This window comes from Stigmatopora argus, chromosome 23, assembly GCF_051989625.1.
Source record: "Stigmatopora argus isolate UIUO_Sarg chromosome 23, RoL_Sarg_1.0, whole genome shotgun sequence".
In the NCBI taxonomy this organism is placed as follows: domain Eukaryota; kingdom Metazoa; phylum Chordata; class Actinopteri; order Syngnathiformes; family Syngnathidae; genus Stigmatopora; species Stigmatopora argus.
Window position 1 is genome coordinate 7,562,003 of NC_135409.1, and position 24,237 is coordinate 7,586,239.

At 46.1% G+C, this 24,237-nt stretch overlaps 3 protein-coding genes and 2 long non-coding RNA genes across 17 annotated transcripts in view; 2 read left to right on the forward strand and 3 right to left on the reverse strand.

The window, feature by feature from the left end:
• The window catches only part of LOC144068766 (uncharacterized), a 227,688-nt gene that overhangs the window by 2,195 nt on the left and 201,256 nt on the right, over positions 1-24,237 (forward strand). For 2 of the 5 annotated variants that reach the window (XR_013298299.1, XR_013298303.1), the window contains one exon: positions 76-204. The exons of the other annotated variants lie outside the window; for them this stretch is intronic. This is a non-coding gene — a long non-coding RNA (uncharacterized LOC144068766). Of the gene's footprint in view, positions 1-75; positions 205-24,237 lie in introns of those variants that run through there. 5 annotated transcript variants of the gene reach the window in all.
• On the reverse strand, positions 3-4,231 carry LOC144068765 (uncharacterized). Of its 3 annotated transcripts, XR_013298297.1 has the most exons (8): positions 4,025-4,229; positions 3,570-3,890; positions 1,764-1,957; positions 1,126-1,205; positions 938-1,029; positions 776-854; positions 670-689; positions 3-173 (listed from the first exon to the last, which is right to left on the reverse strand). It is a non-coding gene; the product is annotated as an uncharacterized LOC144068765 (long non-coding RNA). The 3 variants fall into 3 exon arrangements; XR_013298298.1 differs by lacking the exon at positions 776-854 and having other exon boundaries at positions 4,025-4,231; XR_013298296.1 differs by lacking the exons at positions 3-173; positions 670-689 and having other exon boundaries at positions 696-854; positions 4,025-4,228.
• rad51ap1 (RAD51 associated protein 1) lies at positions 2,291-4,008 on the forward strand. Of its 3 annotated transcripts, XM_077593532.1 has the most exons (9): positions 2,293-2,505; positions 2,580-2,629; positions 2,766-2,838; positions 2,884-2,999; positions 3,092-3,157; positions 3,221-3,313; positions 3,385-3,528; positions 3,593-3,688; positions 3,767-4,008. In XM_077593532.1, exons 1-9 carry the CDS (start codon positions 2,489-2,491, stop codon positions 3,892-3,894), a joined length of 783 nt encoding a protein of 260 aa, XP_077449658.1. In that variant the 5' UTR covers positions 2,293-2,488; the 3' UTR covers positions 3,895-4,008. The 3 variants fall into 3 exon arrangements, with proteins under 3 accessions (XP_077449656.1, XP_077449657.1, XP_077449658.1); XM_077593530.1 differs by having other exon boundaries at positions 2,291-2,505; positions 3,593-4,008; XM_077593531.1 differs by having other exon boundaries at positions 2,292-2,505; positions 2,896-2,999; positions 3,593-4,008.
• On the reverse strand, positions 4,356-12,092 carry LOC144068812 (chloride anion exchanger-like). 2 transcript variants are annotated; one of them, XM_077593634.1, is made up of 20 exons: positions 11,394-12,092; positions 10,747-11,025; positions 10,443-10,582; positions 10,260-10,370; positions 10,006-10,166; positions 9,323-9,487; positions 9,087-9,239; positions 8,939-9,021; positions 8,713-8,860; positions 7,331-7,444; positions 7,184-7,261; positions 7,021-7,116; positions 6,799-6,905; positions 6,655-6,724; positions 6,480-6,572; positions 6,309-6,404; positions 5,890-6,235; positions 5,668-5,813; positions 4,871-4,930; positions 4,356-4,662 (listed from the first exon to the last, which is right to left on the reverse strand). In XM_077593634.1, the coding sequence occupies exons 2-20, from the start codon at positions 10,872-10,874 to the stop codon at positions 4,636-4,638; spliced, it is 2,322 nt and encodes a 773-aa protein (XP_077449760.1). In that variant the 5' UTR covers positions 10,875-11,025; positions 11,394-12,092; the 3' UTR covers positions 4,356-4,635. The 2 variants fall into 2 exon arrangements, with proteins under 2 accessions (XP_077449760.1, XP_077449761.1); XM_077593635.1 differs by having other exon boundaries at positions 5,890-5,944; positions 6,014-6,235; positions 10,747-12,092.
• large1 (LARGE xylosyl- and glucuronyltransferase 1) overlaps positions 12,839-24,237 on the reverse strand; it is a 63,352-nt gene continuing 51,953 nt past the window's right edge. For 3 of the 4 annotated variants that reach the window (XM_077593638.1, XM_077593637.1, XM_077593636.1), the window contains 9 exons: positions 23,234-23,338; positions 21,831-21,943; positions 19,842-19,967; positions 19,124-19,279; positions 18,744-18,901; positions 18,222-18,500; positions 17,955-18,101; positions 17,681-17,876; positions 15,640-16,556 (listed from right to left, as the gene is read on the reverse strand). In XM_077593638.1, coding sequence (XP_077449764.1) covers positions 16,359-16,556; positions 17,681-17,876; positions 17,955-18,101; positions 18,222-18,500; positions 18,744-18,901; positions 19,124-19,279; positions 19,842-19,967; positions 21,831-21,943; positions 23,234-23,338 — 1,478 coding nt within the window. In that variant the 3' untranslated portion in view covers positions 15,640-16,358. Of the gene's footprint in view, positions 14,413-15,639; positions 16,557-17,680; positions 17,877-17,954; positions 18,102-18,221; positions 18,501-18,743; positions 18,902-19,123; positions 19,280-19,841; positions 19,968-21,830; positions 21,944-23,233; positions 23,339-24,237 lie in introns of those variants that run through there. The other variant, XR_013298311.1, reaches the window with a different exon arrangement.

Sequence of the window (24,237 nt, forward strand, 5' to 3'; positions counted from 1 at the left end):
CCTGTTTTTCAGGTTATTTGATTTATTATTTTCATGTCATGTGTACTAAAAATACTCTATTTTGCTTTCTTCAAGGTTCACCCAAATCAACGCTAAAGAAAGGTGACTTTGGAGTGTGGCACAGCCTTTGACACCAACATCTTGAGGGCTCCTATCCAGTATGTTTTCCATATCTGAAAATAAAGATGGAACCTGATGTTGGTAAAACCTAACTTAGTGTTGTTGTTTTTTGGTCAAATCTTTTGACCTAACTGGCCTCCAGTCTATATTTTTTTTTTTATGTTGGACTTAGTCTATTGTGCTTTGACCCTCATTTTTTCCCTCCAGAATACATGGATGGAAACACCACCTCATCTTTAAATGCTGGAAGACCTATGTGAACTTCTCAATTACCCAATTTTCGTGGCAAAATAAAACCTTTGAAATACACTTATGTATTTTTCTTCATAGAACTAGCAAAGGAATGCAAGCAACATGACATTTTATAATTTTTATTCAAAGAAATACATTTGCACACTTAAGCAACATTTTGAATTGAAAAAAAAAAAGAAAAAAAGACCATTGAGGGTCTGGGGTCTTTTTTCTCCAAGTGTTTTAACAAAGACAAATGACACTCAAATCTCTTTTATTAAAATTTCTGATTGAAGAAAAAAAAGAAATCCTCCTCACCTTAGGGATCGGGACATCACCTATAAAATAAGAGGGGGGTTAGTAAATTGCAACTTTAGTCAATAAAATAATGTGAGATTGGAATGTTTTGACTTGGATACATTACAATATAACCCGGAAATAAGCTGCTTCCGGTAGCCAGCGCTATCGCATTTCAATTTTAATCCATATGAAATAGTGCGTGCCTAAAATACAGAAATAGCACTCGTTACTGACACTGCGGCGTAAGAAACGATGCGCCAAATAGACGTGAAAATACGGTATTAACCTCAGAGCAGAGTTCAGAGACGATGCATCATCTTCAAGTGGGCAACCTGGGAAGATCACCTGGTCCTCCAGGGTCTGGACATCACCATGGACCTGGTGCATGCAAAAAAATAGAGCAAAAGTTATCATATACAGAGACTGGAGATTCAACAGATAGGTTTAGGTGTTTTTTTTTGTAATTAGTTTTACCTTGATACCTTGGCCCAGTCTCCTCAAGGGTGTGCATGGTTCTGGACACACGGGAACAGCTTCATCTTGATTGAACCAAGCTATTTGGGAAGTGCAAACAATTATTACAGGAAAGAGAAATCTTCAAGTAAATGATCAAGATAAAGAATGAATATAAGTTAGTGAGTGTCGGTGCTAATTTCCCCTTTCCAGACAAAGCGATTAAATATACAGACTGATGTTAAAAGTTAGGATAAAGTCGGCTTGACAATTTTTGTATAAATGATTTTTGTTTTAAAACTGAATTACAAATTGGAAAAGGGCGTTTAGCAATCGCAGTGAAAACTATCATTACATTCAACACACCTTCACCTGGCAAACAGACCGTTGATATCTCGGCTTTGTTTGATAAAATGAAGTCTTCCCCCACGACTCAATAATGGAGAGAATACGGACAAAAGTCAAATGTCGTGAGACTAATGCTAAGCTAGCTAGTGACATGCCAAGGAGCCCATACTTCAAATGTCGACGGTGTGTTCGACCTGGCAATAAACTAACAGATTTGTTGGCGTTTTGGCTCAATTGATTCCTAAAAAAATCTCCCGGTAGGGTGTTAAAAATGCACATAGGCCAGTAAATTGCTCTAGTCTAGGGCTTACCTCGTTTGGGTGCTAGTCGTTCGACCGACGGCATGTAAATGGCTGCGTCAAAGGGCGCGATGCTGCGCATGTGCATAATTTACGCACCTGCGTCACCAATAGGCGTAACCACGCCCATAGGAGGTGATTTGTCCTCCCGACTCAATGACCATGGAAGATGACGTACTATAGTCGCCATTTTTGTAGTCTTGATGCTGTAAAAGAGTGTGTTCCGTTTTTTTTTAATATAAAAAGCCTTACTTTGCATGGTCATTTTTTAAAAATAAAAAGCCTTACTATACATGGTCATTTTTAAAGAAAAAAGCCTTACTATACTATGTCATTTTTTAAGAAAAAAAGCCTTACTATACTATGTCGTTTTTTAAGAAAAAAAGCCTTACTATACTATGTCGTTTTTAAAGAAAAAAAGCCTTGTATACAAAATAAAATTGAACTGGCTGTACGCCCAATTTTCTCAGAAATATATGTCTAAAATAAATAAATAAATTTACAACAAACTTATTCCGAGCACGGCGAAGAAATTGTAATAAACGTTAGGCCCACACTGATCGGATGTGGCCTTGCGTCACTTCCGCTATTCTGGCGGGGTGGCTTCGAAATAAAATGAACAGCATAGTGCGTCAAGTACTTTTCTAAAGTACTTTAGCCGCATTAAGGATTGAATGAACGTCTTATAGTCATCTTATCGCAACGTTTTATTGCCTGCTCTTTGACCTTGTGGAAAAATGGACCGACCGGCGAGGTTTGTCAACTCGCGCAGTGATTCTAGTAGACTGCTGACTTTGCCAATTAACGTGGGTTTTTCGTCACTCACAGGAAGACTAAGAGCATAAATTACAGCGAAGTCAGGGAAATTGACGACGACGGTGAGTTTTATCGGGGGTTGTTGTTCAAAGAACGGGACTGTTACGTGTCCACTGTTGTTGATACAATTTTTTATTTGGGAATTGAATGCCCTCGTGTGGACATAAGTGGTAATGCAGTTTGTATTCTTAATATTAGATGAGGACTTTGCCTGTGCGAAGCCCCCACCTGGCAAGAAACCCAAAACCGCGGCAAGCCAAGAGACAACCAGGTAATTTAGAATCATAATAATAATCCAATAATGTACAACGCGTAGCATAATTTGCAGAAAAGCTCTTGAAGAAAAGTCACTGAGCCGGGACCTGCAGGCGGCCATTTCGCTGTCTATGCTTGCTTGCGCGGAGACAAAAACGGCATCTCCTGCCAGTCAAGGTAAGATTAAATACAGTAAGTTTTTTTGAGGATGTGGGAGGTGCTCTTTGTTATCTATTTATTTTTAAAAAGTCCATTTTGTTTCCCACCAGGTGATGAAAACCTAAACCCTGCTTACCCGCACCACTCCAACTGCAGCGTGGACTCATCGCTATTGGGTAAGAGTGTGGTCGTTCATTGGCCAGATAACAATAGTCACTCATTTCGACGTTTTTCTTCAGGCTTAGACGAAATCTCGCGCTCCAGTCCGACTAGCGTCAAAAAGCAAAAGCAACCCGCTTGCGATGACGTCTATTTGCCCATTTCGACGACCGGTAGACCCTCCCGAGCATCTTTTTTTGGGGGGGGACTGATTCGCCTGCGCTAAACGCGATCGCCGTTTCAGAATCTGAGAGCGAGGAGGAAGCCCGCAGTGAGGATGAGGAGTTTACGGTGAAGAAGACACAGCAAAAGAAAGTGAGCCGCCACCAGCGCAAGCCTAACAAGAAGGAAAGAGAGCCACCCGAGTTGAAAGCGCAGCCCAAGACAGGTTTGCCGTTCACCTGGTATAAAGAAGGGATTTCCGCTTACCCTCACTTTTCCGCCCATTTCAGCGTCTTTTGCGGCGGCGCCGAGAAGCCCCCCGAGACTGGAACCCGCTGTGTCGTTCAGCCCGACAGTGGGCAGGATGCCCAAATGGAACCCGCCAGGTAGCCCCAGTTGGTCCAAGCGGGAAGTCCGGCAAACCGAGGCCTTTTGTCTCCTGAAATGTTTGCTTTACCCCGCAGGTCAAGTGGGGAAAAATCCATCCCCGGCTCCGGGCGGCGCCAGGTCTCCCGCCGCTCAGGGTCTTCGTTTGGGACTTTCCCGACGCGTCCGAGTCAAGCCGCTGCACCCCAACAGTTCCGCCACCTAAGTAAGCCCAGGTGCCATTTTTTGAGGGGAACCATTTGTAAATATTCATTTAACGATGACATGTTTAGTTGTACCTGTTCAGAATGTGAAAAATAAAAGCCATAAACCCCTAAAACGTTTTCTTTACTCACGTTTTGAATGGCCATCGTGCAGGTTTTGTTGCCTTAATCACAAACACCTGTGCTATTGTAGCGCTCTCTAGCGGTCCCAAACATGAACGCTTCAGTAAATATTGAATTTGCATCTTACTGTTCACTTTTCCGCTTTCAAATGACCCATTTTAATCTGAGAACGACCCATTTCGAATTGTTTTCTTTTCTTTTTCCGAAAGAAAATGGCCAAACAAATGCTGGACATTCTTCTACTGTTTTACAAACGTACTAACGGGCTTGTGCGCACGCGTGCTACCTGGAGGCCGAAGTGGGAACAACAAGATGAAACTACCATTCCCAAAACAGGAGGTCCGCATAACTTAATTTATTGTTCTCCCCCAAAATATAGAACTATAAAGCATTACAAAAATCCAGCGCAACACGTGCATTAATTTATGCACAAAAATACATGAATTGGAAAATATCCAATTATTTGTTCGCATATCCATTAAAACGCCTACAGAAAGCATGACATTGCTCTCAGGAGCTGATCTACAAATAATGACAATAGAAATATATGTATAGATATTTTTTTTAAACAAACATCCTTTGGTCTTGGTGATTTTCTTTCACAAGCGATCGTTTGGAAGTTACAACTTGGTTTCTGGATCAGGTGCCTGTTGACAAAAAAAAAACGTTAGGGTCAAATTTTAGCAAAAAAACCCAAAACATTAGTATGATTTTAACCCTCAACTCATAATGCAGAGTAAATATTAAAAGTAGAATTAAAACCAGCTGACTTTCCAAGGTGATCCTTTTTTTTTCTTGCATGAGAGGGGCGCGTTTATTTTTGAATACATTTTAATTTCATCAAAATATACTTGCATATCTATCTCTGCTCCTGAGACCTCCTGCAGGACGATGCACCGTCACTGTAGTCAGAATCTGCAAAAAAAAAAACGACAATAAAAACTGGTGCCTTCCAAAAAAAATAACACGTTCAAAAAGCGCGCTCATCTAAAAGCTTTTCCATATTTTCCGGACTATACACTGTAGTATAAGTTGCATTTTATGATACGTTCAAGTCTAAAAAAAAATAGGGAAGAGCAGACCAAATAAGCAGCTGTTAATGTAGCTGTAGATAATGGTAAAAATCTGTAAAACTGTAAAAATCTGTAAAACTGTCAAAATCTGTAAAACTGTCAAAATCTGTAAAACTGTCAAAATCTGTGAAACTTAAAATCTGTAAAACTGTAAAAATCTGTAAAACTGTAAAAATCTGTAAAACTGTAAAAATCTGTAAAACTGTGAAAATGTGTAAAACTAAAAATGTGTAAAACTGTAACAATGTGTAAAACTGTAACAATGTGTAAAACTGTAACAATGTGTAAAACTGTAAACATGTGTAAAACTGTAAACATGTGTAAAGCTGTAAACATGTGTAAGACTGTAAAAATGTGTAAGACTAAACATGTGTAAAACTGTAAAAATCAGTAAAACTGTAAAAATCAGTAAAACTGTAAAAATCAGTAAAACTGTAAAAATCAGTAAAACTGTAAAAATCAGTAAAACTGTAAAAATCAGTAAAACTGTAAAAATCTGTAAAACTCAAAATATGTAAAAGTGTCAAAATTCAGTACTGTTGTCCCGCATCGTAGCGAGTCGGGATACGGTGACGATACCTTGTCGTAGCCGGCCTTTTTCTGCGAGCTCTCGGGGTGTTTGTCCAAGATGTGCAGCACGGCGTCGTGCAGCGTCAGGAAGAAGATGGACGGCGTCACCTCGTCGTCAAAGAAGCCGCACTGGTGGAATTTGTCCAGGATGTCGCCTACCAGGACACGGGGCAAAAATAAACAAAGCGCCGTTGGCCTGTCCGGATGGCTCGCCAACCATGGGTCACCAACCGTCGCAGGCCACGACGTAGACGTCCACTTGGATGCGGACGAACTCTTTAAGAGCCTGCAAAAAAAAAAAAACAGTAACTAAGGAAGATGTTAGCTGGTGAGGTGGTCCGTGGCGGGCACCGACCGCTTGGAGGCCCTTGAGAGCCGAGACGTCCAGAAAGGAGACGGCGGCAAAGTCCAGAACCAGGCTGTGCAGGTCCACCGGCGGGACGACGATGTCGGCGGGCAGCTCCGCCTTCCAGTCCACGCGGGAGGCCACGTGGTCCCAGTCCAGGTCCTGGCCGTGGCTCTCCGCTTCCGGCGACGCCTCCGGGGGGCAGCCGAGCGAGGTGTTCAGGAAACCGTTCTGAAACGGCAAACGCTCCGACTCGCCGAGGTCCGTCCGGTCGGTCGGTCGGTCCCGGTCGCCGCTCGCTTACCGACGTCCACCGGAGATAACCTTTCTTCACGAGTCTCCGGATCCGTCCCAAGGCTTTATTGCGCTTCCGGAGGATCCTCAAGGGATTGAATCCGACCTAAGGACGGCGAGCGGATTTAGAAGCCGTCCAAGGGCGGCGGCGACGGCGACGGCGCCTAGACGGCGGACTCACGGCTTCCACCAGCTTGTTCCTGAAGAACTCGATGTTGGCAAAGAAGAGGGGCGAAGGGATGCGGAAGATCTTCACTCCTTCCGGCTCGAAAATCTGAAATGGAGGGAGGGACGGTGACGCCCAGACTTTTGGCGGCGGGAGTGTCAAACGTCAAACGGCGCGGCGGCCCGCTCACGTCCACGTAGTCCTTCCTGTCCTTGTAGATGTCGGTGCCGCGAATGTTGGCCAGGACGCTGCAACGGGGGCTGCCGTGGGACAAAAGCGGGGCGTGAGCCGGTGGGCACGTGGCCGCAAATTCTATCGGCGCCACCGCACTGACAATTGCGCCCGGAGGACCACGCTCAGCAGCTCCACGGCCAGGCCCGCCGCCAGACCCAGGTCCAGTCCCAGGAAAATGGCGGCCATGCAGGTGGCCACCCACACCACCTGGAAAAAAAAAACGTATGAGCCCGAACGTAAGACGACACCCTCTTTTTCAAGACTCCAACAAAGCGTCTTATAGATGCTATCCTCCCATTGGAGGTCCGTCTCGGTCACTTACGCAGTCCGGCTTGTCCCGCCTCCACAGGTAAGGCACCTCTCGAAATTGCGCCAGCATTCCCTTCAGGTTGACGATGACCACCGCGCCCAGTACGGACTGGAAGGAAGGCAGAGAATGGGCGGGCCGGTCGGGGGGGGGGGGGCGGTCGAAGGAAGAAGCCCACCTTCGGGAGAGGGTCCAGGAGGAACCCCACGGACAGGGTGACGATCATCACGACGATGGCTGAGATCAAACCGGCGATCTGGACGAGGAATTGCGCGCAACTTTGTTTTCAAATCCGTTTTTTGGGTGGTTTTTTTTTTACCCTCACCTGGGTTTTTCCTCCAGTACTTTCCTGCACGGCACTTCTGGAAAGAGCCGTGCTGGCGGCGAAGGATTTAAAAGAGGCGCCCACCATGTTGCTGGCGCCAAAAGCGATCAGCTCCTGGAAGAAAAAACGTAGAACGTGGTGTGTTTTTTCCACCCACTTTGACCACTGACAGTTTTTTTTGGTTTTCAGGAAATACGGTTACGTAGACGGAAGCCTATTTAGCCTATTCATTACTTTTGTTTCAGATCCAATAAGAAACGGGCCTCCCAAAAATGCAGTGGCGGGCCGTCAGGGCCTTCAAGGCCTTCTCTGCTGGCCTAAGAAATATCTGAATCATATATTATATTTTGTCCATCAATACTTATTATTCCAAATGGTCTGTTAGCTTCCTTTCATTGCTTTCCCCCTGGTTGCACTGCTTCCAGATGTGTTTTCATATTGAAGCATTTAACCAATCACATTTCAGCCATTATTTGTTGCCGGGATCAGAAATCTGCCTCAAAGCCTTCACAATCAGTTCTGCAGGCTCTGCTGCATTAAACAAGACTGTTGCTTTTAACCAATCAGATTTCAAGTTGGCAACACCACAATGTTTTTTCGCAGGCATTGCCATTTTGCTGGCTGGGATACGTCATTGCTTTCACCAACTATGATTGGCTAGCTATAGAGAGTAGGCGGGCCAAAGCCAGAGTGAGGCAGCCAGAGATCGCAAACTCCAGCCACAATGGCCGACAGAGGCAAAAACAAATGGATTTGGTTGCAGATTTGCTCACAAAGCTATTTTCCAGACGGACTTTTCCAGAAAAAAATGGACATCATTAAGAAAGGGCGGTCAACTCCGAAGCTAGCAAGCCTGTCACAGCCAGGAAAAGGGTGTGTGCGCCACTTTCAGTGCGCTAACTACAATGAGCTACCAAACTGTATTTGGAGCAAGCTGCACAAGCAAATATATTGTTGTTTTGATTTCAAGCCATTTTCAAGACGGACTATGTCAGAAACACGACAGGACAGGCTCAAATTTCAGCATTAGCTTCGATGCCAATAGAAAAGAGAAAGGAGGATGGATATTGTGTAGTTCAAAATGATTTTTGGTGAGTAAAATATGGCCATATTCCTAAATAATATTTCAATTGTATGAGGTTATTATTGATGATTTTTTATGTGTCGCAGCTGTAGCTGCTGTAGAGGTTTTAGAGCCATAAAATCGTTTTTGAGGGTTGGATTGATTCCGATAGCAGAAGGCGCTACCCCAAAATGCACGGACCGCCACTGCAAAAATGTGACTTGTATTCCCCCCCCCCCTTCCTCTTATTGATCAGGTCAATAATCCCGGTCTAAAAATAGATAGGATGTGGATCGCAGTGAAGAAGTGGAGGTCCAACCTGATTTCCATCGATGGTGTAGTCGTGCTTGACCGAATACACTTTGGCCACAGAGAAGGCCACGGCAAACCCCACCACGGCCATCGGAAAGGCTTCCGCGGCCGTGTCCCGCATGATTTCTAGGTCCGGGGCCACGGGGGGCTCGTACCTGGCAAGAGAGAGTCACGGGACCAGCTTCTTTTCCGACTGCCAAATGGATTTACGCCAAAAAACCTCGTGGTCTCACCCCTGAGGTATGTGACCCACGACGCCGACGCCGTACTTGGTCCTGAAGTCAAAGGCGTAAGAAACGCCGCAGGCCACGACCGTCTGGGGAAGGAGACCAAAGGAAGGTCGAACGCTCGGTGGGCGTCCGCTTCGAGCGGCTTCCTCACCGTGATGACCTCGATGGGGATGGGGACGGGCAACTGGGCTTTGAAGCGCTCGTTGACCTCCTTGACGGCAAAGACCGCCGCCACGATGACGGCGGAGACGATCACGTCGCAGACGTTGGTCGAGCCGATCTGCTCCAAGATGGCCCGCAGGGTCTGCGAGCCCCGGGTGGATCAATGGGAGGGCCCGGCGGCGGCGCCAAGACCGTCCGTCGGTCAATCCGTCCCCCTCGGCTTACGTAAACGATGGAAAGCGGTCCGCTCATTCCCGGGACTTGCAGGCCCAGCACAAACTTCAACTGGGAGACCAAGATGTGAACGGCGGCGGCGGTGGTGAAGCCCGAAACCAGCGTGTCCGACAGGTAGGTGACCACGAAGCCCACCTGAAGGAGGCCCATGGCCAGCTGCCGGAGCACAAAAAGGTCGGATGGCAAACGAGACGGGGCTCCAAGACGGGGCCCCAAGACGGTACACGGTCGATTGGTCGCCGGTCTTTTGGTCGCCCGGAAGGTTATTGATAATTACCATTTAAATCGTTGCTCAAATTTTCTACATACAAACTGCAAATGACTATTTAGTCATACTTAATGCCCTAGTCATTATTAGGCTAAAGAAAAGCTCCAAATTTCCCAGACTTTTATTGTTTTTTGTTGGAGAACTTGTTCTTGACCCTGACGGACGTCGCTTCTTAAAGAGACAGCGCATGTACATACAAACTCTTATATACACTCACACGTGGGCTCAGTGAAACTGCTCATGGCCATTGTTGCCTTTTATTCATGCGTAGACTGTGTTGTTTTACCTTGTTTTGGCGCCGGTCTTTTGGTCGCCCGTTGTCGCGGTTGGGGCGACCAAAAGACCGACGACCAATCGACCGCACACGCCCCAAGACGGGCCCCCTTTTCCGGAAGCGACGCCTTACCTGCACCACTCCCACCAGGAAGGTCAGCGACGAGGCCACCAAAACCCGCTGCTCGTCCTTGGAGAGTCCTTCCAAAGCCGTGAAGTTGGCGGGCGGGCCTTGGTCCGGGACCAGCCGGGTGACCGCCGACCCGATCATCAAGCACAAGACCGGGAAGGGACCTGGGGAGAAGGCGCCACCGGGTGAAAAACCCGCAAAAACCAAGACCAAAACTGCCTTCTGGGAAAAAACAAACAACCCAAAAAGCGCCTTACCCACAGAGATGTGTCTGGACGTTCCCAGGAAAAAGTAGATGACGACGGGGAAGAAAGCGGAGAAGAGGCCGTACCAGGGCGGAAGCGAAGCCAGGAGACAGTAGGCTAACCCTGGAAGGAAGCCACTCGCATTGAAAGCAGGCTCAAAAAGCTCAAAAAAAAACAAACCCCCGCATGACCCACCTTGCAGGACCGCCACCAGTCCGGTACTGACCCCCGACACCACGTCGCTCAGCAGCCACTCTTTGAGCCGGTAGATTTTGAACCAAGCGATGATCGGCAGGAGGGACAGAAGGGCCTTTTTGGCACGCCTGGCATCGCACCTGCGACCCACCATAAACAAAAACAACGACAAAAAAGTCAACACCAAAGCCAGGGCTTTGTTTTTAGCTGAAATCTAAGCTTTTGTCCCCTCAAACGAGCGACCGTCGACGGCAATAAACGGGCGTTTTCCGGTTTTTCGGTTCCAAATGGAAGGGAAACTCACGTGAAGTATCGCCTGACGTGGTCCGAGGTGCTCTTGCGGTGGCGGTAAACCTTGTGGTGGTCCCGGGCGAAGGACTCCTCCGAGTAGAGGGCGCGGGCCACGGCGTAGCGCTCGCCCCCCGCTTGCATGGCGACCGCCGGCGAGGTTGAAGAAGGGCCGGTCCGGCTTTGAAAGGGCGCCGAGGTCCAGCTCGGGTCTGGACGGCGTCAGGTTTGATGAAGGAAAGGGGAAGGGAAGGAAGGAAGGGCTTCCTTTAAAAGGCGACGGTGCTGGCGTGGCCTGCAAGAGTTCAAATTAAATTGCAATTCAATTTGCTGGGGCTCCATCAAAGAGCCAGGGAGCTTCATTTCCTTTTTTTTTGTTTTTTTAAACCTAACACTTTACTGATTTTTTGTTACTCCAAAATGCAAATGAAACAGAATATCCATCTACTTTTCCTGAACAAACAAATCAGGTAAACACAGCACTTGACCTATTTGAGCTCCCTTCTCATAAAAACAAATACACAAATAATCAAAGACCCGCTGAATACTAACAAAAAGTCTCCAAAATTATTTTATATTTGCTGAATCTTCTAACACAACAATAGGAAGCGCCTCTAGCCAAATGAAAGGAAATCAAAACAAATCCGACATCATTATTTTTACCTGTTTTTTTTCTTCGGGAAATGACCCCCCCAAAACACAAAAAAAAACCAAAACAAAGCAAAACAAAATCTGCCAGTGCCTAAATTGTCCTCCAATGGCGATGTTTTGGCATACCTGCCTACGTGCTCCAAATGCCAACTTTCCTGCGGCCTTTTCTCCTCCCCCAGAATTGGGCGGCGGCCATCGATCAATGACGCCACGGAGGCCGGACTGTAATTATTAACAGTAGCGGCCACGGGTTCCCTCACGTAGGGACGTCTGCCTTATCCTTGACCATTGTTCTCTCTCTCTGATACGGGTTTGGAAAGCTTTCTCGCCGCCGCGGCATTGGCTTTGGCTTTGGCGGTGGCCACGGCTTTTCCTCCCCTGTAGGAGGGACGGCGCAGGACAGGACAGGCCATTGTTCGGAGGTGGAAATCAAGTGGCTTTTTAAGCAGGGTGTGGGGCCGGAATGCTGACAAAGGTCAACAACAACGCGCCGCTGGGGATATTTTCGGAGATTTACAACATGGAAATACGGTAGAACGGGGGACGGACAAACAATGGCCGATCAAAGATAGCCATTCAAACCGTCTTAATCCACACATCACAAAAACAAAAAAACACCGGACTCGAGACGGAGCCTTGGGGGACTCCGTTCATTACAAAAAAAAAACACCGGACTCGAGACGGAGCCTTGGGGCACTCCGTTCATTACAAAAAAAAACACCGGACTCAAAACATGGAAGAGGATTGGCTCGCCCGATACAACAATAAACCAAAGTGAAGTTCTCCAAGAACGGAGGCCAAATCGTCCAGTTCGACTTTTTCCAAACGCGACGCGCTTCCGGTCTTCTCTGTTTTGAGTATGGCACGACTAAATGGACAGAGGAGGATGCCGTTTCTTCAGAATCCTCTTGGACGAAGGCGAGTCGGGAGTGATTTTCCTTGCAAGTTGTAGCCACAGTATGTTAATGATGTCTCCCTGTTTTGATTCAAGTGTATTAATAATAAACCTAACAAAACTTAAGTTCAAACGTTTACCCAATGTGCAGTACGACATTTAAAAGTGCTTATCGCAAAACTGCCAGGCACCATAACCGTTTGGTTTTAGTGCCAAACGTCCCAAATGGACTCCATTCAGGATCTCTTATCTAACAGTGTTGAGAAAAACACGGGACTTAAGAAAGAACCTTGGGGCACTCCGTCCATTCGTGGCTTTCTGCCACGTGTCATCCAGCGTCCAACGGACGCCACGAGGACAGGCAATACCTGGGCGGAGTTTCCGAAACCGTCCCTTCGAGAATCAACTCGGGAACCCCGAGCGTCACGCTCGGCATGTTCCGTCCGTTGACACGTGAGGGCTTTCGACCTAACGCTCACGGGGGCAATAAACGATAATCACCACGACGGACAAGGTGTCTTCGGAGAGATAACATTAGATATTAATTAGTTAAGGACTTACCCCCGTGGAAGGTCCGCCCCTCGGCGCTCCGGTGATCGACGCCGACGCAGGACAGGTGACGGCGATGGCCTCTGGGAAAAGGACGGTAACGGGGGGAGAAACAGGCGGCGGACATGTCGGGGCGGGTGCGGCCGGCGCTCACGTTTCAGAACAGAGTAAACATTGTTCCCGCCGCCGCCGTCGCACGCTTGGAGAGATTTCCAGGCCTGACCTCGGGGTCAAAGTGCACGCCGGAGGAGGGAGCCATGGTCGGGATTTGGAAAACCACGCTCGCCGCCTTCCATTTTGCTCATTTCAAAGTCAAAAAGTGGATCAAAATGTCAAGAGAAGACCCGCTTGCAAATTCAAACAACCATCGCCAATCCGTTTGAGCGTTCCTTCGTTTGCCGCCGTCCAAAAATCGGGACGTCCGTGGCGGAGAATGAGTCGGTGGTGTCTCTGAATGCATTTTGTTTGTGCGCCGTGGCTGTTTTTTTTTTTTTTTTAATCTTTAGAGTCCAGTGGGTGTTTTTTTTTTTTTTTAAATCTTTGGACGAGAAGGCTCGCTGTCGTAACGGAGGCCGCCGATGAGATTATTTCAGGTTGATCAGATTGTCAGCATGGTTAAGCAATTTGCCTGCTTTGCGCAAAGCTCGCGCCACGTACGGTGCGAGGTGTTTTTTTTTTTTTTTTTTTTTAGGGCGAGTGGACAAAGGCTTTGTTTTAGTCAGTTCCGTAGTTGCGTTCGTAATCGGGAGGATCACGTGCAAAACTGCAGCAAAACATCTGTTTCACGCGCGTCGCCGATTAATTCGCTTTCTATTCGACGATACACAAGATGAACACCTTCCACGGATATTATCTTTTTTTTTTTAATATTCCAGAATTTTTTGTCAGCTTTTGTTTTCTTCCAAGAAGAAGCCTTGTGATCACAGGTGTCAAAGAGCTGGCCCGGGGGCCAAATCTGGCCCGCCGCATCATTATGTGCGGCCCGAGAAAGTAAATCATGAGTTTCTATTTTAGGATCAAATTCAAATGATAAATGTAAATGACATATCCTAATTTTCCCCTTTTTAAAATCAATCATTGCAATTTTTGAATCCAATATTTTTTCTTTTGTGTTTTTAGTTCAAAAAGCATTTTGTCAAATCTAAAAATAAATAAACAAATATTTTCCGTTTTCCACTATAAAAAATATATTTTGTTTGCATTTGAAATAAAAAAACCTGATTAAAAGACATTTTCCATTACTACTAAGGAAAAAAAAGGTCAAATTAACAGTTTTAGATCTATAAAAACGGACTATTTAGGGCTTTTGATCCAGTTCTTTTAATCCAATGTAAAAAAAAATTCTAAATATTAGATCTAAAATGGTCCGGCCCACATGAAATGGCTTTGACGTTAATGTGGCTCGCAAACCAACCCGAGTTTGACACCCCTGGCCTAGATGTCAGCGCGTCATTTAGCTATTTAGTCAAGTAAAGTGTCTTTGTACTGAAAGTAAAACCTACTTTCTTCTGGTCCTGAAAGACGTCTAGACGTTGTGATTTGGTTCCTGCTGCCATTTCAAGTCTTCTGTGCTAGATAGAAGTTTGGCTGGGGAAAAAATGGGGGGGTTGGAGAACAAAGCGTGATGGGGAGATCAACTGTTAGGGAAGAAAATTGCATTCATTTGTTATCAAATGACAGTCATTTTCTCGGAAATGAGTGCGAGGAGAATTCAACTGGCCAATTTTGTGAGGAAAGTGAGGAGAAAAAAAAGCTTACCTTTAAAGAGTCAGATGGGAAGTTGGTTAAAAGAAGTTGGAGAAAGGGAAGGGAAGGGAAGGGACAGGTCTCGAGGGGACGCCGCCGGGACTGGATTACATTCCAAAGAGAATACAGACGCTCCCCTACTTACGAACGAGTTACGTTCCGAGCGATTGTTCGTAAGGTGAATTTGTTCGTAAGTTGCTTCAGTGCTATATTTTGTATTATAATGTATGTTTAAGGCCTATATAAGTGTATTGAAGGTTTATATAAGTATGTTTAAGGCTTGTATAAGTAACACCCAGTATGTACATGTATGTAATAAGATAAATAAAATGAAGTTTAACTTGCTTTTGGAAGATGTACTCGATGCTTAAGGAGATGATGGAGGAGGAGGAGGATTTTATAACATGAGAGGGTCTTCGTCGTCGCTAGAATGGGCTTCAAAAGTGACTTCCTCCTCCGTAACTTCAATGTAGGAAGAAGTTGAGGGTCGAGGAGAAGAAGATGAGGGTTGATGAGTATATCTTCCTTGGAGGATTTACTAGAAAGTGGCCCAAAGAAGCCATCTAACGACCATTGCACACTTTTCTTCTTCTTTTTTCATCATAAATGATGTGGTAGCACTGTATGGCATCATTCAATTGATTTGCAATCTTTGTGCAACGTAAAATATTTGGGTCTTGCCCCTCGGCCAAGAGTTTGGTCTCCAATTTCTTCCTCCTCCTCCTCCTCCTCCTCCTCCTCCTCGACACGTTGCTGAGCCTCCTCCCTCCCTCTCACAGCGCCAAGCGTCGGCATTAGCGGCGGAAAGAAGCACTACTCGGAAAAAGGCGCGCAATACAAAATCTAACTTACGAACTTACAGCATCTCTTTTCGAACATTTTTCGACACATGCCATATTCGCAGACATGTTCGTATGTACGGTTGTTCGCAACTCGAATGTTCGTAAGTAGGGGAGCGTCTGTAGTTGCACTGGCTGCCAATTGGGAAAAAAAAAGTCCCACAACGCAAGCCACGACATTTCAAACACGCCGCCGACAGAGAGAATTTTTGTCACTTGATTATATATATAGATTTTTGTTTGTTTGTTTTATTCAGGTAGCAGCATCTGTCAGCCCTCCCCGCCACATCCAAAATGGCTCTCAGTAACGCACAACATACTGTACACGGACACACGCGCACAAACCTGCGTGGCGGCTCTGGTTCGGAGAGCGGGGGGGAAGAAAAAGAAATTTTGAGGGCACGGCGGCCTCTAGTTTCACAAGCGTCCCGTTTCAAGACGGCCAAAATCCCACGTGGTAGAAAAGTGTGCTTCCAAAAGAAATAAAGATACGATGATTGGAGATTCAAATGAAAACCAAGCGTGATCGTGATGCATCTTTAGGCAGAATCTGACACGTATGCCAAGGCCGTCTCGGTATTTCTGCTCGGTCTTGATTTTGGGGTCAACAGAGGGGAAAAAAAAAGTCAAATTTGAGGCAAAAAAAACGTGGAAAAAGTAGGACGGAATCCAGAAGAATTGCGCGCCCTGGACGGATTGGGATTTGCACCGCAGCTCGCTTGTCTCGGGCTTCCGAAAAGGCCTCGCTAGTCTGGAAAGGCGGCGTTTGGGGCGCAAAAGCTCCGCTCATTTTTTTTGGGAAATGGAGTTTTTTTTTTCCTTCTTCCTCCCGCGAAGAAGATCCAAGTCCCGTCCCCTTCGCGGCCCCCGTCCGCACGCCGCCCGACGATGGCTCACCGAGTCTGGAAAGGTCGCTGGCGGGTTGGCGGCGGCGAGGGCCCGCGGCGGCTAGCTGTTGTTGTCGGCCGTCATGTACTTGAGGGCGGCGAATCCGTAGCGCCGCGACATGTTCTGCTGGAACTCCTCCTTGAGGGTCTTCAAGCAGACCCGGTACTGCTTGTTGGAGCGGAATTTGGTGATGTCGAAGCTGGGCGCGTGGGGCATGTGGATCATGTACGCGTTGGGTAGAACCACAAATTCGTACTCCTGCGGACACATTTAGAAAGATGACTAAAACCAAATCAGGAATTCAAACCTTCATGATCAACGCAGTTACCCCCCCAAAAAATTCTCACTAAAGCGAGTTAGCGTATTTTCCCGATTATAAGTCGCCCCAGGCAAAGAACGAAGAAGAATATTGAATATATCTCTTAGTATTACTTGATTGCAAATGTTTAATTGTTTTAATTGTATGCTGGGCAGGTTATATTTATTATCATTTTTTTCACTTAATATAATTTGGATTTTTATTAAGTCAAAGTATGGAAAAGGGAGACTTATAACGGCACTTGAGTCCTGAACAACACGTTCATGGTGTAGAAAAACTGCAACTAAATGTAGCAGGAAGGAAATATAACATGAACGGGCCTATTTGTGTTTGGAGGCTAGTGGGCCACTTCCTGATTGGCCCAGTAAGGCGAGGAAGGATGGGTGTTGGTGGCTTGCTGCGTTGACATTATTTTTAAAATCCAAATGGTAAACATGGCTTGAAAAGCAGGGGTGCCCAGACAAAAGTGCTCAGGCCTATCCAAGGACCCGACTTGGGCGTCCCAGCACGCCGTGTGCGGTCGATTGGTCGCCGGTCTTTTGGTCGCCGGTCTGTTGGTCGCCGGTCTGTTGACCGTTGTCGCGGTCGGGGCGACCAAAAGACCGACGACCAAAAGACCAACGACCAAAAGACTGGCGACAAAAACAAGGTAAAACAACACGGTCTATGAATCAATAAAAGCCAACAATGGCCATGAGCCGTTTCGCTGAGCCGACGTATGAGTGTAGAAGAGTTTGTATGTACATGCGCTGTCCCTTTAAGAAGCGACGTCCGTCAGGGTCTTAACAAGTTCTCCCCAAAAAAATAAATCAAAGTCCGGGAAATGTGGAGCTTTTCTTTAGCCTAATAATGACTAGGGCATTAAGTATGACTAAATAGTCATTCGCACTTTGTATTTAGGGAATTTGAGCAACCATTTAAATGGTAATTATCAATAACCTTCCGGGCGACCAAAAGACCGGCGACCAATCGACCGTGTACCCGCTACGCGGTTCTGACCAAAAGACCGGCGACCAATCGACCGTGTACCCGCTACGCATTTCTGAGCAGGCGGCCTTCTCACCTGCGCGTCCAGCTCCATGATGTGCGCCACCTTGTTCCAGCCGAAGCCGACAAAGCGCCGGTCGTACTCGGGGCTGTCCCGCCTCACCATGACGTACGGCTCAAAGTCGGCCTCCCACTCCACCCGGTAAGGCGTGGTGGCCGTCCGCCATTTGGCAAAGTTGGTGGGCGCGTGGCCTTTGGTCCACACGTGGTACCTGCGGGCGGCGCCAGCGGACGACAAAAGCCGGCCCGTTCAGTCTCGCCGCGGAGGAATCTCGGGGGCGGAGCTTTACCTGAAGGTAAAAAGGGTCCCCATGTCCAGCTGAGACAGCAGCTCGGCTTTGGATTTGGGGTAGGACAGGCGGTAACGCAGCGTCTCGAACGCCGGCACCACCAGCGCTTTCTTGGCGTTGGCCATGTCCAGTTGCACGACCGACTTCCTGCCGACGCGCCCAGAAAAAAAATCACGTCGTGAAAAGATGGGTGCTCCGCGATCGGCTGTCCGCCGGGGGTGGCTCCGGCACCCCCGGCCAGCCGAGAAAAAGCACTTGCGGACTTACCTGAGATACTCGTAGAGGCCGTACATGGGCAAGAAATCGATGTCGGAGAGGAACATGTACGGCGTGTTGACGTGGCGCATGGCCACGTTTCGCAAGAGGTTGACCGGGTAGAACTGGCCCTCTTTGTAGACCACGTGGTAGCCCACGTTGCCCCGGCTCACCAGGACCTCCGAGCCCTGAGCGTAGCGGAGGAACTGCTGCGCCTCGGCGTCCGACAAGTACAGCGCCAGGCTGATGGGGCCCTCCCAGTGCTTGCAAATGGCCTCCAGCATCTGGAGTCTGGGAAGAGAGACGGTTCCCGTGAAGGTGGATCAGACTGTTCACGGTCGATTGGTCGCCGGTCTTTTGGTCGCCCGGAAGGTAAGTGATAATTACCATTTATATCATTGCTCAAATTCCCTAAATACAAAGTGTGAATGACTATTTAGTCATACTTAATGCCCTAGTCATTATTAGGCTAAAGAAAAGCTCCACATTTCCCGGACTTTTATTGTTTTTTGTTGGAGAACTTGGAAGTCTTACCTGTCCATGGACAGCTGCGCCACCAGCGTCACGTCGTCGGGGCTGACGTCGTACTCGTAGTGGAGGAAGTAGAGGTGCGTTCTGTGGACGGTGAAGCGCTCGCGGCGGAATTCGTAGCACGGGTCGTCTTCGTCCAGCTCCGAGAGAGTCTTCTGGAGCTGTCCAATGAAAACAACATTTGCCGGGGGCAATGTGGGCCAGGCCAGGCCAGGCCAGGCTAGGGGGGTACGGATCCGCTTCAGGGAGATGAATTGGGGCTACATTTTGGTGTCTGATCCCAAATAGCACAAAAGCCCAAAAGCCAGGAACCAACCGCACCCTGTCGCCACGTGACTTGGCCGTCCTCGCTAGAGGAATTCCGTCACAACACGGCTACTCACGTTCTCGCTATTGTGATCGGTCTCGCTGGGACAGCCGAACAATTCCCGTCTCAGCAGGTTGCCGTCGTATTCCAGGAAGGTCAGGTAGAGGTTACGGAAAAACTCCACGTGCTTGTTCTTGACCCGCAGTTTCTTCGGGGAGTTCCAGTGGATAACCTGGCGGCCAGAAAGAACATTGGCTTTTTTTTGTCTGCTCTTCAAAACATGAACTCAAATGAAATAAACCGCAAAACTCGAACAAACAAATTGTTTGCCCCGTTGAATAGTAGAAGGACTTCTCAAAGTTGTAAAAAGAAAAGAGATAACAAGTTATGACCGTATGTTGAACGAGTATAATTGTACATTATGTTTTGGGTTCTAACGTGTTGATAATATATATATGGGTGTAATTGTATGTTATGGGTTTTTGTGTTGATAGTCATCACAGTAAAAGTTGGATTGAAGAAACAACAATGTATCACTGTTGTGATTATTTCTCCCTGTGTTTTAAGATTAAATGCAGGGTGGAACATAGGTGGAGCCGAGTAGAAGACGCATCGTAAAAACAATACTACACCATTTTTTTGGGTGGTGCACCAGAGTAAAAGTTGCATTTGTGGTAGGGTGGTCTTTTATTGGATCCGAAACTGGTCTGAATGACTTATTTATTATGTTAACTACTGATTTAATAATGACTTTTTTTGCTAGATGATTTATCAGGAGGATGGCTCTTCCTCACCTTGAGGTCGGACACGTCCTTGTAGCATTTCTCCGAGCGCGTGTGGTCAGACAACTGGACGTTCCAGAAGCAGGGCATCTGGTGGACCAGGAACGGGTTCTGCTTGATCACGGCGTTGAAGATGTCCTGAAAACAAACACACACACACACACACACAAGGAATTAAAAACTAACGATAAGGACATTCGAAAGACAAATGTTGTCCATCACAGCTCATTTCCAAAGGCAACCTTAAATGCCAAAAGTAAGCGTGTGGAGGAAAGTTCAAGGGAAATCCCAGTAGGGGGAGCTCTAGTCCAAACCTAAAAAGCAACCCATGGAAATAAAACAAGATTTACAACAAGGCCATGTTAACAATGCCCCAATTCAAATGTTAAATCAAGATGGGGAATGTATTTTGCCACATTGAGTGCCTGAAATATAGACAAAATTCGGATTCATTCTCTATTTTCCGCCATAGAAAATGACAGAACAAGAGTTCCAACATCTCTCTCTCTCGTTTTAGCTCCCGTAAATGTAAGCTATGGCAGATTCAGAAAATAAAAGGAAATTAAAAATGATTCACAACATCTCTCCATGTTCGAAATGAAAGGGCACGTGGAGATGGACGCCGGAGATACTCCAAATGGCGCCACAACGCGTCGGCGGACGCCACCGCCGCCGCCGTCTAATGGGAGGCATAAAAGCTCGATCAGCGCGTGTTTAACGCCGCGATAAAGACGGCTGGACGCAACGTCGGAATCGCTGGAACGGGGGGAAGGCAGATGGAAAGCCAAAACTCATTCCAGAAACCCCCCCGCACCACCATCCCCCTTTCTTTTTCCAAACTGCGCACCTTGCGGGACTTTACTTAATGAAGGTTTAATTAAAATCTCATAAACGTGAAGATGAGCTCTGGATGCTTCGCCAATAATGGGGGGGAGGGGAGGCGGGGGAGGTCCTTGGCTCAGGTGAGCAAAAGCCGTAAACGCCGGTTCGTTAGAGTGCTACGCATCCTTTAAGATGTTTTTTAAAGATGAAGAATGCTACGTATGCTACAATGACATCATGAAGGACAGAAGTTTTTCAAACATAATGGATACAAATGTACTTTTGGGTCCATTTTCATTGTTTTTTTTTAATTCCCCCAAATGATTCTGTATTCGCCAGTTTGTCGCAGCTTTTCACATTTTGCGTTTTGCGGTACACTGCAAAAAACGAGGGAATACAGTAAAAAATATTTCCGCAGTATTCCCCCACAAAAACGCAAAAACAGTCTGTGGAGTCCCTCCGAAGCTCCTTTAGCAATAGACTGCGGCAACCTCATTGCAGGAAGGAGCGCTTCCGCAGATCCTTCCTCCCATCAGCTGTCAGGCTCTTTAACAAAACAAATGGCTGAGTGTTAAGACCTACTGTATGTATGCATGTACATCTATGTGTATGTATGTATATATGTGCTTATATATGTGTATACATATACATACACACATACATATATACATACACAAACATATATACACACATACATATATACATATACATATATATATATATATACACATATATATAAACATACACATACGTGTATATACATCTATACATATACGTATACGTATGCGTGTGCGTGTATGTATGTATGTATGTATGTATATATATATATACTTCAGCAACATGCTTATTTATTTATATATTCACTTATTAACTTACTTCTGACCTATCTATTTATGTCTAAAATGCCTTTCCTATTTCTGCATCTTCACCCTCTTGCTACTGTGACAACGAAATTTCCCGAATACGGGATGAATAAAGTTATCCAATCCAATCCAATCCAAAAAGAAGGGCAAAAAAGAAAAAAAAGCACGTGTCCATTCACTTGAATTTTTCAGGCCTGGTTTCGGAACGTCTCTAAAGTCAAACAAAGTGCTGGACTTGAGGTCCTACTTTGAGACTCATCTTTGAAGCATTTGAGGGGGGATTTTCAAGGTGCACGGGTGGGTGGGTGGGGCCTACCTGGTCCGCCAGGGAAGTGGACAGCATGCTCATTAATTCTCGCTCGGCGGTCAGCCTCCACATCTGCTCCCAGCGCAGCTTTCGCAGGCGATCCAGGAGAAGCAAAATCACCCCTGAAAAGTAGACACGGCTCGTATCACAAACACCTCACAATCGGATCACAATCGGATGGCTTCTTCACAAAAGACAGAGAGAAAGATATGAATAAATTGTTTTCTATTTTGGTTAGCAGAGTCAAGCTAATGTTTTGGGTACACGGTCGATTGGTCGCCGGTCTTTTGGTCGCCCGGAAGGTTATTGATAATTACCATTTAAATGGTTGCTCAAATTCCCTAAATACAAAGTGCGAATGACTATTTAGTCATACTTAATGCCCTAGTCATTATTAGGCTAAAGAAAAGCTCCAAATTTCCCGGACTTTTATTGTTTTTTGTTGGAGAACTTGTTAAGAAGACCCTGACTGACGTGGCTTCTTAAAGGGACAGCGCATGTACATACAAACTCTTTCTTCTACACTCACAGGTCGGCTCAGTGAAACTGCTCATGGCCATTGTTGGCTTTGATTGATGCGTAGACCGTCTTGTTTTACCTTGTTTTGTCGCCAATCTTTTGGTCGTCGGTCTTTTGGTCGCCCGTGGTTGCGGTCAGGGCGACCAATCGACCGCACACGAATGTTTTGAGCTGCTCATTTACAAAAGATGTTTGCTTTTTTTAAATATTTAGAATCGCACAAAGGGTTGGACTTTAGCTCGCCTGCGCTAAAAAGGATGAAAAATGTTATCACCATGAAAGCAAAACATATTGACGTTAGTGCGGAATGAGCTTTCAGAAATAAAAAGATAGAAATGCCCATTTGGATGAGTTTAATATCCAAAACTTGCAAGCGGCGTCTCCGTATGTATTATCGGGATCAAATTGAATTATGATTGTATGGAGAGACACATCTCCGGTTGAAATGGACATCAGAAAGTTTGGACTTGAATGAATTCCGTGCCCTTGCGCTCTCTCTTTCTCTCTTTCTTTCTCTCTCTTTTGTCACCTTGTCCCATCTTGGAAATGACAACATTTTAGTGCGGCTTTTATCAAGCGTGTTGCAGCATGACTCATCATTCCGTCTCTCCTTCTCTCCGCCCGCCCCCCGCCGGCGATGACGCCCGCACAAGAGCTCTTCAAAGCTACTAAAAAGTCGCCCCGTTTCATCATCATAACGTCCTGCTAAAGCTTTTATTCTATAAAAGGCCTCTTTACGCTGTATTTAGCCGATGGAAATGCGTCGTCGATGGCGAGAAAACGACCGCGTTACGATTGGGAGTCGCTACTGACGGATTGGATGACCGGGTCGTGGATTGCGTTCCGCCAAATACGCCGCGACTGACCGGCTGGCCGGCTGGCGCCCACCTTACCCGTGTTGAAGCCTCGACCCAGGGCGGGCCACGGTCGGTGATTCTTCCAGAGATTTCCCAGGTACCAGTCGCTTTGGTTCTCCACCAGACCCAAAACTTGCTGTCCTGAAAGACACACCCAAAAAAAAAACTGAAGCTGAAGAAAAAAAGGTCAAAAAGTCACGTGCGTTAACCACTTTATTTGAACCTTTTTCTCTCTGACCGCCAACAGTTTGCTACGTCGTGAGAATAGTTCACATATGTTTGTTCTTAGTTTTTGGATCAAATAAAAAAAAATCGTCCCTCCCCAAAAAAGGTTAAAATGATAAAATAATCTATAATGATAAACGTGAATATAAATAAAATAAATAAATAAAATAAATAAAATAAATAAAATAAATAAAATAAATAAAATAAATAAAATAAATAAAATAAATAAAATAAATAAAATAAATAAAATAAATAAAATAAATAAAATAAATAAAATAAATAAAATAAATAAAATAAATAAAATAAATAAAATAAATAAAATAAATAAATAAAAATGATAAACCTAAAATGATCCCAAAACCCATGAAATGTTGGTCACCCGTGATTCATCAATTGCCGTATTTTCCATTCTAGGAGTCGCACGTAGGAGAAGAAAAAAGTCAATTAAAGGTGGAACAAAAGAGAAAAAAGGAATGTTGATCCAAGTTTTCTTAGACTGCCCAATTTATGCCATTTTTACTCTGACTAATTGTTGGTCAAGCAACCCGTGGCTTTTAAGCCGTACCGGTTGGATTTGTGCTTTTTCCAAAGCGTCGGCTACGAGCGTAAACAACAAGTTGCGCGGAAAAGTGCGTCCGACGGCGCCACGGCCCCGCCGGCTTTTCCGCCGGCTTTCCTCGTGCACTTTTAACGCTCCCGGCCCGAGATGAACAGATGGAGTTGGAGCTAATAAATGTTGAATATTTACCCGTATTACTGCAATGCAGCAAAGCGGGCCCGGCCAAGAGGGAGGGAGGGAGGGAGGGAGGGAGGGA